The following is a 14,767-nucleotide window of genomic DNA, read 5'->3' as shown; positions in this document are numbered from 1 at the left end:
CAAGACATTTATAAAAAATATTAAAAATACACTGAACAATATGCAAGTGGAAAATGCAATTAGTAATACACATTTTTATTTTTATTTTTTTAATATTTTGCTTATTTATAGAGACACACACAGAGAGAGAGGGAGAGGCAGAGACACAGGCAGAGGGAGAAGCAGGCTCTATGCAGGGAGCCCGATGTGAGACTCGATCCTGGGTCTCCAGGATCACATCCCAGGCTGCAGGCGGCGCCAAACCGCTGCACCACCGGGGCTGCCCCAGTAATACCCATTTTTAAAAGAAACTATTTTCTTTTTTGTATATATGCTGCTGAAGTTAGGACTACTTTCTCTTTTTTATTTTTTTTAAGAGAGAGAGCAGGGGAGGGGCAAAGGGAGAGGGAGGGGGGATCTCACGTAGACTCCACGCCGCATGCAGAGGACTCGGAGTTCAAACCTACCACCAAGATCATGACCAAGAGTCAGACACTCAGCTGACAGACTACATCACCCAGGCGCCCCTGGATGATTTTCTATTTTTTAAAGCACCATCTTAGACACAGTATCTCAGGGAGTCACCTCTGGGTCATGGTGCCTTTTGTGATAATTATATTAGGTCCAAAAATGCTCCTTCTCATTCCACGCTAGTGGGAAGCTGATAACTCAGAGGAGACATGAGTACCCTGGGCTTGTGTGTGGAACACCATTCTCTAATGACAGTGAGAAGTGGTCTTGCCCCACAGGAAGTACCTCCAGAGTGTCCCAGGAGCCCTCAGAGATGCCACTGCTGAGTTATTACCTCACTTTCAAAATCATCCTGTCCATCAAAAGTCTGGCTGAGAGTAAGGATTATTCTTGCAACGGAAGCTGTGCTTTGCTTAGCGCTTTCTTCTCTTGAGGATTAGGCATGTACACAAGCACACTTTCTGAACTAGTGCAGCTCACTTTGTTAGATTAGCAATGCTAATTCAATGCATAGTTTGAATTTTCAGGATTTTAAAAATAACTAAACAGCAGTAAAACCACTGAAATGATCCAGGCTCCTTCTGTAGCTCTCACTGATTTGGCATTGTCTTTCCTCATGGTCTCAAGATGGCTGCTGCAGCACCAAGCATTACATCCTACACTCCAGTGTGCTACGCCAAAACAAAGGTAGATGGGAGATAAAGGGCTTTCTCCTCACATGCCTCTCTTAACTCAGGTAAAACTTCCCAGAAGCCCCCAGCAGACATCCACTTCTATCTTATGGACCAGGTTGAAGTCACAGCCTATCCTTAGAAACACTGTTGGCAAAAAGGGTTTCCAGGGCCAGCTGTGACCCTTCCCTTGGGGCAGGTCAGACACCCAAACAAAGCCTTCTGGGAGCAGCCCCTGCAGAGCTCAGCCAGGATGGGAAGTGCTGAGGATGCCAGAAAGTGGAGATGCTCCAGTTGATGAGGCAGCTTGAGAGGATTCAAGTCTGACGTCCTTCCAGCCCTAAGCCTGTGACTCTAAAGAATTTTCCCTCAAAGCCGATGGAAGCTTCTAGAACAGATTCACACTTAGTTGCCTCCTCCTTGTTCTGGCCATGTGAGTGGGAGGCAGGACACACCCCACTGAGTGCAAGCTGGGTGGCAGTCTTCCTTGACCCAGGTACATGAGGGGATGTGACCCACCTAGGCCACATGATGGACATCAAGGTTGTCTGCAGTGTTGGCTACTATAAAACTACTAATACGCTCACAGCCCATCAAGAGGGAAGAGATGTTGGACTCGTCCCCAAAAATCTATTTGAGAAAAGCAGCAAGAGGACACAGATCCCACACATGTGTATAGGACCCTCCGAGAAATCTCTGCAGAAGCTGAAGGCTGTTCGGCATTCAGTGGCTCCAGCAGGTCACCGAGGGCAGCTGCAGCCAGCTCAGAAAGGACAGCAGGAGGAAGGCCCCTGCAGTGCCCTGGGGGCATAGGCGTCACCAGCCCCTTGCAGAGGGAGTGATCACCATGGCAACCTAGAGGACAATCCACTGGGGTGGTGCTGGTGTGTGGGGGGGTGGGCTGTCCCCGAGGCCCAAGGACCCTGCTGGAAAGACGGGGCAGATTCACAATCTACTCCTAACAGCCGACAGCCACGATCCACGGCTGCCTCCCCGACCGGGGTGAACCCACAGGCACGAGTGGAAGGAAAGCAGCCAGCCACTGAGGAGCCTCCTCTACCGAGAGCAGAACCCACCAGAACCAATCTGTGAACTTACTTATGACGCGTGCACACTTTTCTGGGTGTATATCACACTTCAAAGTTCCAAAATTTCGGGCAGCCCCGGTGGCGCAGTGGTTTAGCGCCGACTGCTGCCCAGGGTGTGATCCTGGAGACCCGGGATCGAGTCCATCAGGCTCCCTGTGTGGAGGCTGCTTCTCCCTCTGCCTCTCTCTCTCTGTGTCTATCATGAATAAATAAATAAAGTCTTTAAAAAAAAATAAAAAGAAAACAGGGGCAGAGAGGGGTGGCGGCCCTGGCCCCGGAGAACGGGCCCATCCCAAGCGCCCTCGCCCCCTGGGACCTGGGGGCACCACAGAGATCTGCACAGCAGTCACCCTGGTGCCCGTGCAAACCAGGACATGCAATCCCAGACCTCAGGGGGTGAGGGGGTGAGGGGTGGGTGGCCTGGCTGGGGAGGGGTGCGAGCGGGGGGCAGGGGGAGAGGATGGGAGCCGCCAGTGCTTGGGGTGGACACTGGGGCAGGCGGTGGGCGTCGTCACCGGCCAGGGTGGAGGGGGTGGTGACCACCGCTGCTCCAGGTCAGTCGGCTGCGGTGGGGTCGGGTGGTGGCCGCGGCTGCGCAGGGCGGGCCGCAGGGTGGCGGGGCTGTGGCTTTGGAGTCTAGGTGCGGTTTGCCGGGGGGAGGTCTGGGGCACGGGACCAAGGGCCCCCGGCGGGAAGAGCAGCTGCCCGGGCTGTGAGGGGCGGGAAGGGGCGCCCGACCGTGAACCTCCCTGACTTCCGCACACTTCAGAGGCCGGAGAGGCTGGAGGCCCTGCCGTGCTCGGGCTAAAGGCGGTTTCCCCTCCGGGAAGGCCTGGACGTAGACCGTGGGGGTCGTCTGCGGGGTGTCAGCGCTGCTGCGTCCGCAGTCCCGCTCCGCCGGAGGGGGCACCACCACTCGGCGTCCACGGGGGAGGAGGGGTGGAGGCGGGGGCGACCATCGCCCGTCGGACCGCGCCCCCGAGGCCCGCAGCCGCCCTTCCTCCTCCCTACGAAGCGCCTCCCCGCCGCCCCCCCCCCGCCCTCGGCCGGGTCCCCGCGAGGTCGCCGCTTCCGGCCCAGGCCGGAAGTGACGCGCCGTGCCCCGGAAGCGGTCCCGCGGCGGCGGCGGCGGCGCGATGGCGGCGGCGGCGGCGGCGGCGGCCCCCGCGCCCGAGGCCTGGCCGGAGCTGGAGCTGGCGGAGCGCGAGCGGCGGCGGGAGCTGTTGCTGACGGGGCCGGGGCTGGAGCAGCGGGTGCGCGAGGCGGGCGGGCGGCTGCCGCCGCGGCTCTTCACGCTGCCGCTGCTGCACTACCTGGAGGTGAGCGGCTGCGGGAGCCTGCGGGAGCCGGGCCCGGGGCTGGCGCAGGGCCTCCCGCAGCTGCACAGCCTCGTGCTGCGGCGCAACGCGCTGGGGCCCGGCCTGAGCCCCGAGCTCGGCCCGCTGCCCGCGCTGCGCGTGCTCGACCTGTCGGGCAACGCGCTGGAGGCGCTGCCGCCGGGCCAGGGCCTGGGCCCCGCCGAGCCGCCGGGGCTCCCGCAGCTGCAGAGCCTCAACCTCAGCGGCAACCGGCTGCGCGAGCTGCCGGCCGACCTGCCGCGCTGCGCCCCGCGCCTGCAGACGCTCAACCTCACGGGCAACCGCCTCGACTCCTTCCCCGCCGCGCTCTTCCGGCCCGGGGCGCTGCCGCTGCTTAGCGAACTGGCGGCCGCCGACAACTGCCTGCGGGAGCTCAGCCCCGACGTCGCGCACCTGACCTCGCTCAAGGTCGGCGGGGGCGGGGCGGGCCTCCGGGGGGGGGCGGGGGCGGGGCGGCCCCGGGGCGGAGAGGCCCGCGGCGGGCGGGGAAGCTGTCCGCCCCCGTCACCCCGACGACTGCCTCACCGAGGCTGGAAGGGGTTGCCCGGAGCCCACGACAAATACTTCGTGTCTTCCTCTAGACTGCACTGTGTGGGAGCCGCTTGCTTACTCTCCCCGGGTCCCCAGCGGGATGCTCTGCGGGGGCAGGTGCCCACTGAGTCCGAGTAGGAGTGGGGAGGATGGGAATCGCGCGGCCAGACCCACACCCCGTCGGGGGCGCCGCCTGTCCACCACCGTCTCCCCTGCGTCCTCCCATCTCATCCTTAAAAAGGCAGACTCGTATTTCTTCTTCCTCCTACTTTTCAACCTTTTTATGCAGACTCTTTAAGCAATAAAATGTGTGGACGGTTGAGGGACTGTTGTATTTCCAGCAGAAATTACGCTTAGGATATAATCAACTGATCTTACAAATACGTGTCTGTACAGACCTAAGTGTGCAAGCAGCTGTGTGCGTGGATGTGCATGCGTGTGTGTGTCCGTAGTTAGGAGGAGTGGACGAGGCCGCTCAGCAGACTGACGCCTGCTTGGTGGCAGGACGGGGCTGTCGGGGTGACTGCCAGGGCACTGGGGTCACCGGGGCCTGAGGCCTGCCTTTGTGGCTGAGGTGCGACACCTTGTACAGGCAGCACTGTTGACCCCATCTTCAGGTGTGTCGGACCTCTTGGCTTTCCGGAGGACCGATGTACCAGATACAGGGCTCAGTACAGGTCTTGAGAGCGCAGACTCGGTTCTTCTCTTCAGATCTAGAATGTCTTACCCGAGTTTAAGTTTGTTTTACATGTTCTGCACCACGTGCGCAGCACGCAGCACGTGTAAAGGCATGGGTGACGTGGCCTTCTTTGTGTCCCGACACCATCGTTCAGGAAACGTCTCCTCTGCGACCTCCCTCACCTTCTCCGTCCTGGCTGCCAGCTCCAGGCTTCCATCAGATCTCTTCCACGTGAAGAGGCCTGTCTGTGTTGCGCAGAGTGTGGTGCCAGACCTACTTGGAATCCCTTTTGGATTTAGGTGTCCTCAGGGGGCCTTTCTAAAATGATGCCCCTGTGAGGAGCAGTAGGTACTAGAACCGTGCAAGCAGCGTTGCTACACACGTGCTGGGGCTTTGTGTCCTGCCTGGTGCTGTGGGGAGGCAGCTGGTGTGGGGAAAATGAGCTCCAAGGTAGAAGCACGGGTTTCCTCTGTTCCGTGGCAGGACTGCCGGTGTCCTTGGCCATGGGAGACTTGTGGGGACGGCCACAGTGCCATGAACAGGGAGTTGGTGGCACTGAGAGGGCCAACTGTGACTAGAGGACCATGTCCGAAACCTTGTGGCTGAAAACAGCAACAGTTGTGTGTGGCTGATGGTTCTCCACCCCGGGCTGGCCCAGCTGAGCCCTCACTGTGCTTGCCCGGTCATGAGTGAGCATTCAGCTGGCGGTGAGCTTGGGTTGGGTTCAGCTGGAACGTTGTGATGGCTGCTCTCTCCACGACGTGCTGGCACCTCTCTCTGCCCAGCAGGCTAATCCACTTCTTTACGTGGCAGCTCAGGGCTCCTGAGAGCTCGACTGCCGGAGGACTCCTCAAGGGGAAGGCTTGGAACTAGCACCCCACTAATTAAATGAGTGAAGCCCGGTCCACATTCTTGGGGAGGCTTCATGCAGGATGTAAATACCCAGAGGTGTGGTTCCCCAGGAGCGGGAGCCACCTGAGTAGCAGCACACAGGCCTCTGCTTGTCCCCCCCTCACTTCCACAGCAAGGAGACAGGTGCCCCAGTGTGCCCTCCCCCAAGAATCTGCTCCAGGCCGTGGCCCCAGACCCTGCCACTGTGAAGGCCTGACCCTCTCCCCTCTCTGGCCACAGGTGACACAGGACTAGGAGACGGCTGTGTACTCTCCAAGCTGAACCTCACCAACTGGTTAACTGCCTGCCCTGAGCCCGGTTACGGAGTTTTCCTGGTGTCTGGCCCTTCAGCTTAGCTCCCCACAAGAGACCTCGGAGCATTTAGAAGGGTTTCTCCCGGGGGCCGTGTCCTTCCATTGGGTTTCTGTCACCTGTGGGGCTCAGCTGCCAAGGCCGTGGTACACCACGTCACTCCTGCCTGTCACAGGTGACTGACTGGGCTCTGTCCAGCCATCTGGGGCTGATAGATATCCCCAGGGTCTCCTCTCACCCCTGCTGGTCCCTGCACCCATTTGGGCTATCCGTGCCACTCATGGGTGAGAGTCCCCTGTGGTCAGGCTTCACAGAGACTTTATACTTCAAATGCAACACCTCTGTCCAGCACCCAAAAACACTGAAGTTTAGAAGCCCTTCTTCCGTCTTTGTGTCTTCCTCAGTGGCTGCAGAGGCAGCAGGCCACTTGGTGCCTGGGTGGGGGTCTGGGTCCCCTCGGGCCCTGCACCCCCACTGGAATAAAGATAGTCCTAGCACAGCCTGGAGGTGGCGTGTTTGTCTCAGATTCACAAGGCCAGGGTTGTAAGACCCCTTCCGCGGCAGCGTGGCCCTGCAGCAGTGATGGTTGATGGTCCAGTCCAGGTCACAGATGTTCATGCGACCTGCAGGAAGGGAGTAAATGGGTGTCTACATGTGTCGGTTCTGGGTGACGGGTTCTGGGGCACCCTTCCATGTGCAGTTACCCTTCAGGGGTTAGCACACACAATCCAAACTCAGCCTCGTGGTCAGAGACCTGCCCTCCTGCATGAGTGCAGCTCCTCAGTGACGTTGCCTGTTATCTCAGGGCCTCTCCTGAGGCTCCTCTATTCCGTTAGCATTCCTCTTCTAGACAGAAACCCAACTGAGTCTGCTGTTCTGGGTGCACAGTGCCAACCAACCATAGGTTTGTACGGGAGCAGCGCGTACCCTGATCTGCAGGTGACCACGTTTTTATAGGACCCCCAACTTCTAGAACTCCAATCTGCTACCGCCTCCTTACTGCTCTGAAATGTCCATAATTTGCTCATTGTTGCCCCTAAAAGAAGCCTCTGCTCCCAGGATGCTCGCACTGTCGGCCACTGTGGTGGGGGTGGGCAGCCGGTCAGGCACAGCCCCCAGCCGCCTCCTTCCAGCCTCCTCCTCCCTGGTTCTTCCTCTGCTCCCTGCACATTGCATCCACCTGGCCTGCCTGTTTCGTGCAGCAGTGAGGGCTACCCCAGTGTGGAGTTCTCAAGCCTCCAAGGTCCTTTGGTCAATGTGGCAGACCAAAGCTGGTGTGTGCAGGTGTGGCGCCATACAGGCTACCCCAAACCTGACCTCAAAACACCAGCTGCTGGCTGTCATTCACAAGCCTCCAGATGGTGGGGACCTGGAAGGGCCATGATAACACTCCACCTACCCCACCCTCCCAATCCCGCTTGAGTGGAAAGGCCCGGTGAGGCACGAGATGGCCATAGCCCCTTAGGCCGCTCAGTCCCCCGAGGTAACTGAGACAGAAGGCCAGGTCTGGCTTACTTGCTTCTCTTCTTTGTCCCGGGTCCCAAGTGCGAGATGGAAGCCTGTTCTAGTTGCTCCCTCCCTCCCGAGGCTCTGGCGTAGCCTTCGGAGGCTCCTCAGTGACACCTCTTCTGCGTTCTGGTTGCCCAGCTTCTCAGCAGCCTGGCTCCTTGAGCCACAGGATAGCTTCACTCATGACTGGGGTCTGACTTGTCCTCTCTAGCAGCCAAAGCACACAGCGTCTTCTGGATCATCAGAGCCCCTCCCCTCTTCCCAGAAGTTTGTGATAAAATCCATCACCCGTTTTGTTGGGGCCGTTACATCCCAGTCAGGACCAGGCCTGGTCACCAGCCTAGCCCACCAAATGTGAGCGCTTGACCTGTGTGTGTGTTGGGGGGGAGGGGGTGCCAACTGGCGTTGCTTTGACCAGGTATCATTCACACAGGCCCCCTCTGCTCCAGAGCTCTCCCCAAGCCACTGCCCCTTGCTCCCATTTTCCAAACACCACTCCCCTGTGCTCATTCCAGCTAACCAGATAACAGGCTTTCTTCTAGGCTGCCATACTGAAGCTCTAAGACCTGTCTGGTCTTAGCTGTGCCCAGCAAAGCCAGTCCAGAGTTTCCCATTGGCCCAGCAGGAGAACAAGAAAGAGGCCCAGTGCTGTCTGGGCCAAGACTGCTACTAGCACGGTTGTGCTGGGAAGACAGGAGGCAGAGCCTGACCTTTTGGGGGGGGGGGGGTGGCTGTCCTCTTCAGCACAGCTCCAGAAGGGGAAGCAGAAGACCTGCCCCAGACCCACCTCCTGTCCTGCCCAGCCCTGGAAGAGGTGACCCCACAAAGTGGCTGTTTGGATGATTTCCATCAATCATCTCAGCGATACTAATGCCAGCCATGCCCTTTTTTCAAAGCCCCCGTCCTGACGGCAGGTTATTTTGCATGAGCCATAGGGTTTCATCTGCCTCTTTATGGTGCAGACAGCAGAGGCACTACGCCCTCTCCTGGGTCAGGAGGAGGATCAAGCATCCAGGCCAGCGTCACAGCCAGTTTGCCAGTTTGCGTGCAGATGGAGTTGAGTGCTGTGCATTCTGCTGCTGCGGCTTCATATTTCAATGACTTGTTACCCACCCTGTGTTCTTCGTTTTTAGTTCATTTAGTTAAAAAAAAAAATCTCAACATCATCTTGTGGGGAACTTGTTTCTCATCTCAAGTACTTATCTGTTCATAACTACACATTCCCCTTGTCCTGTGCTCCTTCCTCTGTCACCTTTGTCTGTTGGGATAGTTGTCACCACAAGGAAACTTGCAGGGAGCAGAAAGAGGAAGACTAGTGTTCCGTGGGGGATTGTTGGCAGCCATTGCCCTTGGGTGCAGGGTCGTGGTAGTGGGGGTCAGTCTGCTCGCAGAGCTGGGGACAGCTCGGGTGGGGTGGAGTGGGGTGGGGCTGCGCAACCCACAGCTGTGTGACCACAGGCCCTCTGTCTCCCTCCCAGACGCTGGACCTCTCCAACAACCAGCTCAGTGAGGTCCCGGCAGAGCTGGCTGACTGCCCCAAGCTCAAGGAGGTCAACTTCCGGGGAAACAAGCTGACAGACCGGCGGCTGGAGAAGATGGTGCACGGCTGCCAGACCAAGTCCATCCTGGAGTACCTGCGCAGCGGAGGCCGGGGTGGTGGACGGGGCAAGGGCAGGACAGACGGTCCTGAGAAGGAAGAGGCCCGCAGGAGACGGCGTGAGAGGCGGAGGAGGGAGAGTGGTGAGGGCGAGGAGGAGGAGGTGGGCAGCACCAGCAGGCTGCTGCTCCGCGTCCTGCATGTGTCTGAGAACCCCACCCCGCTGACTGTGCACGTCAACGCCGCAGTCAAGGATGTCCGGCCATTCATTGTGGGGGCTGTCGTGAGAGGCATGGACCTGCAGGCTGGGAATGCGCTCAGACGGTTCCTCACCTCCCAGGTGGGTGTTTGCGGCCCAGGGCGGGGGGGTGGGGTGAGCAGAGTGAGGGACCGCTGGTTCACTGTCCCACTGCCCACTGCCCCTCCACACCTGGGATGTGGGAGGCCAAGCAGGACCTGGCTCCAGTGCAGGTGGGGGTGGTGCCAGCGCACGTGTACCCAGTGTGGGTGAGACCTGGGCCTCAGTCCCGGGGCTGCCCATGGGGGTGGGCACCCCTGCAGTCCTGCCTTGTTTCTGACGTCAGCTTTGTTCCACGAGAGACCAGTGTTTCCCAAGTTGCTGACGTCTTGGGGCATTTTCTGGTTTCCGTAATGAATTAGTTTCTGACAAGGCAGTATTAACATTGCCAGCTCCTGCCAGCTGCTGTCCTATGACTTCAGTTTCTTGTGGATCTTAGTTCAACGAATCCTGATTCATTTTTCTGTGCAGTCTGCCCGCCTTTTTTTTTTTTTTTTAAGATTTTATTTACTCATTCATGAGAGACACAGAGAGAGAGGCAGAGACACAGGCAGAGGGAGAAGCAGGCTCCCTGCAGGGAGCCCGACATGGGACTCGATCCAGGGTCTCCAGGGTCACACCCTGGGCTGAAGGCAGCGCTAAATTGCTGAGCCACAGGGGCTGCCCAGTCTGTCCGCTTTTAAAGTAGAAGCCACATCGTTGATGTTTAAAAACCCACCAGTGTGCCCCTGTGGGGACAACGCTGCTTCAGGAAGCAAAGCGCACTCCCAGCCAGGAGTGCTGAATACACTCAAACGTCAGTGTTTTTGAAGAAAAACATGCAGGGGAGATTTTTCTTTTTAAGTCCTGCTTTTGTTTATTCGGTCATAAATTTTAGTTCAGGAAGGGTTCTTTGAAGTCTCAGATCTTCTGTTAGAGAAAGAAATTCTGTCCCTGAACAGATAAGAGAGTTTTCCAGTGGCAGTTCCACAAGATGCATTTTGGGCAGGGGAGGTCGAGGGGGCAGGGTGCGGTGCTTGGGCATGAGCTCCCCAGGTCTCACGTTGCAGACAAAGCTCCACGAGGACATCTGTGAGAAGAGAACAGCGGCCACCATCGCAACCCACGACCTCCGGGCCGTGCGTGGGCCCCTGGTCTACACCGCCCGCCCGCCGCAGGACCTCAAGGTGATGCTGCATGCCCCTCCCTCCCTTCGTACCTGTTCTTTTTGCATTCTTCAGCAATATGCACATGCTGGGGGTGGTGCGCACTCTCTGAGGCAGCATCTGATGCTGTCCCTGACAAGTACATCAGGTCAAAAGCCGGTTGTGTTCACGGTTCATTTGAAAGTAAATTCGTCAGAGAAGGTGCTGATTTGGAAGTGGTTTTCTTCATTTGCTCCCGTTTCACCAAACACTGGTTTATGTCCCAATTGCAAAACCCCTCACTGGAGTTGACGAGCCTGGTTTGTCGAAGTCCCGCCACGGTCTGTTACTCCCTGTGGCCATCGTGTGGAATGCCTGGCTTGACCAGCACTAGCTGCTGGGCCATCCAGGGGCCACAGGCCTGGGAGCCACCGTTGCCCATGGCGGGTTGAAGGTTAGTCAGTTCCCAGAGGACTGGTGTGTGTGGCAGTCAGGACCCTGAGGGGCCTCTGGGGGCCTCCTGTGCTCACACCACTGTCACAGGGATTGGGGGGGGACGCCATGTTGGTGGCCAGATGAGCAGTGGACCAGCATGTCCTGGCTGCAGCCCTAACGGAAACTTGTTTCCATTACCCCCTAGATCGTCCCCTTGGGGCGCAAAGAAGTCAAGGCCAAGGACCTGGTGCGGCAGTTGCAGCTAGAGGCTGAGGAGCATAGGAAGCAGAAGAAAAGACAGAACGTCTCAGGCCTCCACAGGTCGGGGGCCTCCTCTCTGGCTGCTGCACTCACCCCACAGCGGGAGGCCTGCCTACCAGCCTCCGTTTACCCACAGGCTGCCATAACTTGAAAACATTTCCCTATCAGTGTTTGAAACATCTCCCAGACTGTATTCCCTGTGCTGTCAGGGAGTCTCAGGTGGAATAAAAGGAACTGAGCCACACGGGCTTTCTCTTGGTGGAGCCGGGGCTCAGAAACTGCTTTGGGGAGAACAGGCTTTCTAGGCACATAGGCCCTTCATCGGGAGGGACAGTTGTCCCTCTGCCCACACCATGTGCACGGGGGGGGGGGGGGGGGGGGGGGCAGTGTGGTCACCCTGATGACAGGAAAGCCGTCAGGGCCACAGCGTTTTGTCCCCATCACCAGTGGCTCAGGTGGGGTTCAGGTGCCCTGCCACGCTGCCAGGCCCACATAAGCACAGGCTTTAGCACATCTTGCCGAGCTCATGGACATGCCCTTATCTCCCACCCATTTGTACTGTTAACCCATAGGCCTATCTTCCCATAGTTAGGCCTCTCCTGTTTCTTCCCGCACAGGTATCTGCACTTACTGGATGGGAAGGAGAATTACCCCTGCCTCGTGGATGCTGATGGTGACGTGATTTCTTTCCCACCGATAACCAACAGCGAGAAGACAAAGGTAGGGCAGAGCCTATGCATGTCCCTGTGTCTGGGGCTGTTCCACCTGCTGAGTGAACACAGCATCTACTCCATTATGACATACATCTTGTCCGCATGCCTGAGGTGCAGTCCCCGAGCCCTTGTTTGTGGCTCACAGGCTCCCAGTCTCCGGAGTTCCCGTTCCTGTCATATGCGGTGCTGTACCATGTGTCACTGCATGTGCATTCCAGCCTCTGCCTCATTTGGGGAAGGGGACAGTCTTGGTTTGCAGGGCACCGTTTTATAGGTTTCTCCTCAGAACACTTGTTGATGTTTTCAATAATTTTATTCTTCTCTGAAACCCTCTTTCTTTAAGATTAAGAAAACAACTTCTGATCTGTTTTTGGAAGTAACAAGTGCTACAAGTCTACAGACCTGTAAAGAGATAATGGATGCCCTCGTGCTGGTGAGTCAGCCTCCACCTCTCGCCCAGTCAGTGCTCCGGCCATGCGGGACGGACACGCCCCCCCCCCCCCCCCCCCCCCCCGCTGCCCCTTGCAGGCTGCCTTTGTCTTCCCCAGTTGCCCCTAAAACCATATTGTTCATTTGCAGAAAATGGCAGAAATCAACAAGTACACTCTAGAAAATAAAGAGGACGGATCCCTTTCAGATCCTGAAGCTGATGCAGTTTCTGGACCACCTCTGGGTCCCAGCACAAGCCCAAGTGCCGAAAAGGACGGCAGTGCCCCGCTGGTGGTGGAGCAGGTCCGGGTGCTGGATGAGGACGGGCACCTGAGAGTGGTGTACCCCTCCAAGACGGACTTGGGCTGTGCTGCTCCCCACGTGACCGTGATCCGCTGAGCCCCGGGCGGCATGTCCGCCACTGCCACGCGTGTCCTCAGCCGTGCCTCTTGTTGGTGACATCAAGTTACTTGTTACATTTTCACCCCGGTGGTTCTCAAGGTGCACGCGTTGGCTCTTTGATCGTCCAGACAGTTCTCTCCCGTTGCAGTGACACCACATTATCCTGGGCTTGAATCATTTTCCCTTTCCAGCACCAAATTGATTACTAACGCTTTACGAAATTATTCAAATATCGGAATTAACTGTTGAAAACGTTCTGAGATGATGTGGATATAGCAAATACCTCTATTCAGGGGAAAAAACACTAATTGGTTTGGATAGTCAGCTGTACCCTGGGAAGCTAAAGAACACACATTTCGCTGAGCTGTACCATTACTTTTCTACAATACGGCATCTTTTAAAACCACACCACACCATTGGTACAGCCTACAGATGTGGAGTGACGTCATGTTCCTTCCTTGCCGCAAATCGTCATCTTTTTATGAAAAGAATATTTTTTAGGTGACTTTAAAATTGGTGAAAGCATTTTTTTTTCCCTTAATATTACGGTTGGATATGTTAGGGGTAGAGCCACAGCATCCCCTCCTTGGGCCTCAGGGGAAGAGCGGGGCTGTGCTCGTGTACACTGGCACCGTGGGGAGGAGCAGACAACAGAACACGCAGCTCAGGCCAAGCCCATGGTTCCCTGTTGCAGAACGGGCTTCCACACACAAGCCAGACTGTTCTGTCAGCATCTGGCTAAAGGACAGATGGGCAGGGGCTGTGGGAGGCCAAGTTTGGAGCTGGTGACCACAAAGCGGGTGCCAGGTGAACGGTTCTTGAGCATTTTGTGTTTTAGGTTACTTCCGGTTTTGAATGTCTCGGACAAGCTGTGTATCCGTCTGTGCGAGTCTGCACGTGCTTGCGTACAGGCACCGGCCAGCCAGCCACTCAGGTGGTTTTTACGGACTCACAGACTTTTTATTTAACGTCTCCGTCTGTGTCACTTTCTGTGACCTGCGAAAGTCAGGCTGTGTGTTCTGTGGATTTGGGGAGCATTTGCAAGCGGCCACTGAACCCACGCTTTTAGCCATTGAAACCAGACATATGGAGGCTCACTGACAAAGGCACATGGTTCTCCCAGAGCTCAGCCCACCCGCTCTGTAGGACACTGCACGGCTGCCTTGAGACCCCAATCTCGCTCTCTGGACATCCCCAGGCCTTCCCCTCCGTCCCTGAAGGCGGTGGCTGGGCTGAAGTACGTGAACCAGATGGTGGCTTTTCCTCGTTCTGTTAACCACAACCCTACTGAACATCTGGCTGGTGCCTCTGGCTTGTCCTCTCATGAGCCCCGGGCACTCGGTGCTGGCTGCTGTGGGTGCTGTGGCTGGAGCTACGTCCTGTTACCTGTCACCCTGTAGCCTGACGGCTCAACCCTGTGTTGAACCCTGTGTGAAGTGCACAGATGTGTTGAACTTACCTTGGGAAACCAGACCTCCTTGGTCTCTGCTGCCAGCCATCCCTTTGACAAACCCTGACATTCTTGCCGGCCTGACCTTCTAATAAAAGTCATTTCATAACATTTCCACTCCTCCCTGGTGAATCCCCTCCTGCCATTATTTCAGGGTAGTCTATGGGAAAGCAAAGGACCCGAACGAACCCTCTTCCCAACCCAGATCTTGCCGGCAAAAAGCAAGAGGCACTGAACTATCACACAGGCTGGGCCCAGAGAGGCTGCTGGACCCTCCAGGCCTGGTGCGAGAGGTGGATCCCCTCCCAGAGACACCTGCCCCTAGCAGGTCTCATTCCTGAGTCTTCTGTGGGAAGGGAGGCTGCCCCACATCTCAGCAGGGGCCGTCCCACTTCCAGGCTGGCCAGGGCCTGGGGGCCACATCTGGTGGAGGCAGCTCACAAGGAGGTGGTGTGTACCCCCAGGGCCTCTGCCCACAGCCTCCCCACACAGGCTGAGCTGCTGGCAGAGCCCACGGATGGGGACAAGGCACATCCACGACGACTGGGCTGGTGCAGCCAACTCCATCC

General features: G+C 57.3%; 1 protein-coding gene and 1 long non-coding RNA gene across 3 annotated transcripts; one reads left to right on the top strand and one right to left on the bottom strand.

Annotated features, from left to right (window-relative positions):
• Positions 1-317: 317 nt before the first annotated feature.
• LOC119872027 lies at positions 318-3,259 on the bottom strand. Of its 2 annotated transcripts, XR_005358914.1 has the most exons (3): positions 2,948-3,259; positions 2,220-2,405; positions 318-2,047 (listed from the first exon to the last, which is right to left on the bottom strand). It is a non-coding gene; the product is annotated as an uncharacterized LOC119872027 (long non-coding RNA). The 2 variants fall into 2 exon arrangements; XR_005358913.1 differs by having other exon boundaries at positions 2,220-3,259.
• Positions 3,260-3,354: 95 nt separating this feature from the next.
• Positions 3,355-14,311, top strand: LRRC47 (leucine rich repeat containing 47; the record flags this gene model as incomplete). The annotated part of the gene is made up of 7 exons (XM_038538816.1): positions 3,355-3,975; positions 8,968-9,426; positions 10,434-10,550; positions 11,149-11,264; positions 11,822-11,924; positions 12,261-12,350; positions 12,497-14,311. Coding segments are annotated over 7 exons (1,755 nt in total), but the record flags the coding sequence as incomplete, so codon positions are not given.
• Between the last annotated feature and the right edge of the window lie 456 nt (positions 14,312-14,767).

Source organism: Canis lupus, chromosome 5, assembly GCF_011100685.1.
Source record: "Canis lupus familiaris isolate Mischka breed German Shepherd chromosome 5, alternate assembly UU_Cfam_GSD_1.0, whole genome shotgun sequence".
In the NCBI taxonomy this organism is placed as follows: domain Eukaryota; kingdom Metazoa; phylum Chordata; class Mammalia; order Carnivora; family Canidae; genus Canis; species Canis lupus.
The sequence above is the reverse complement of the archived record's forward strand: the minus strand, read 5'-3'. Positions and strand labels throughout refer to the sequence as shown.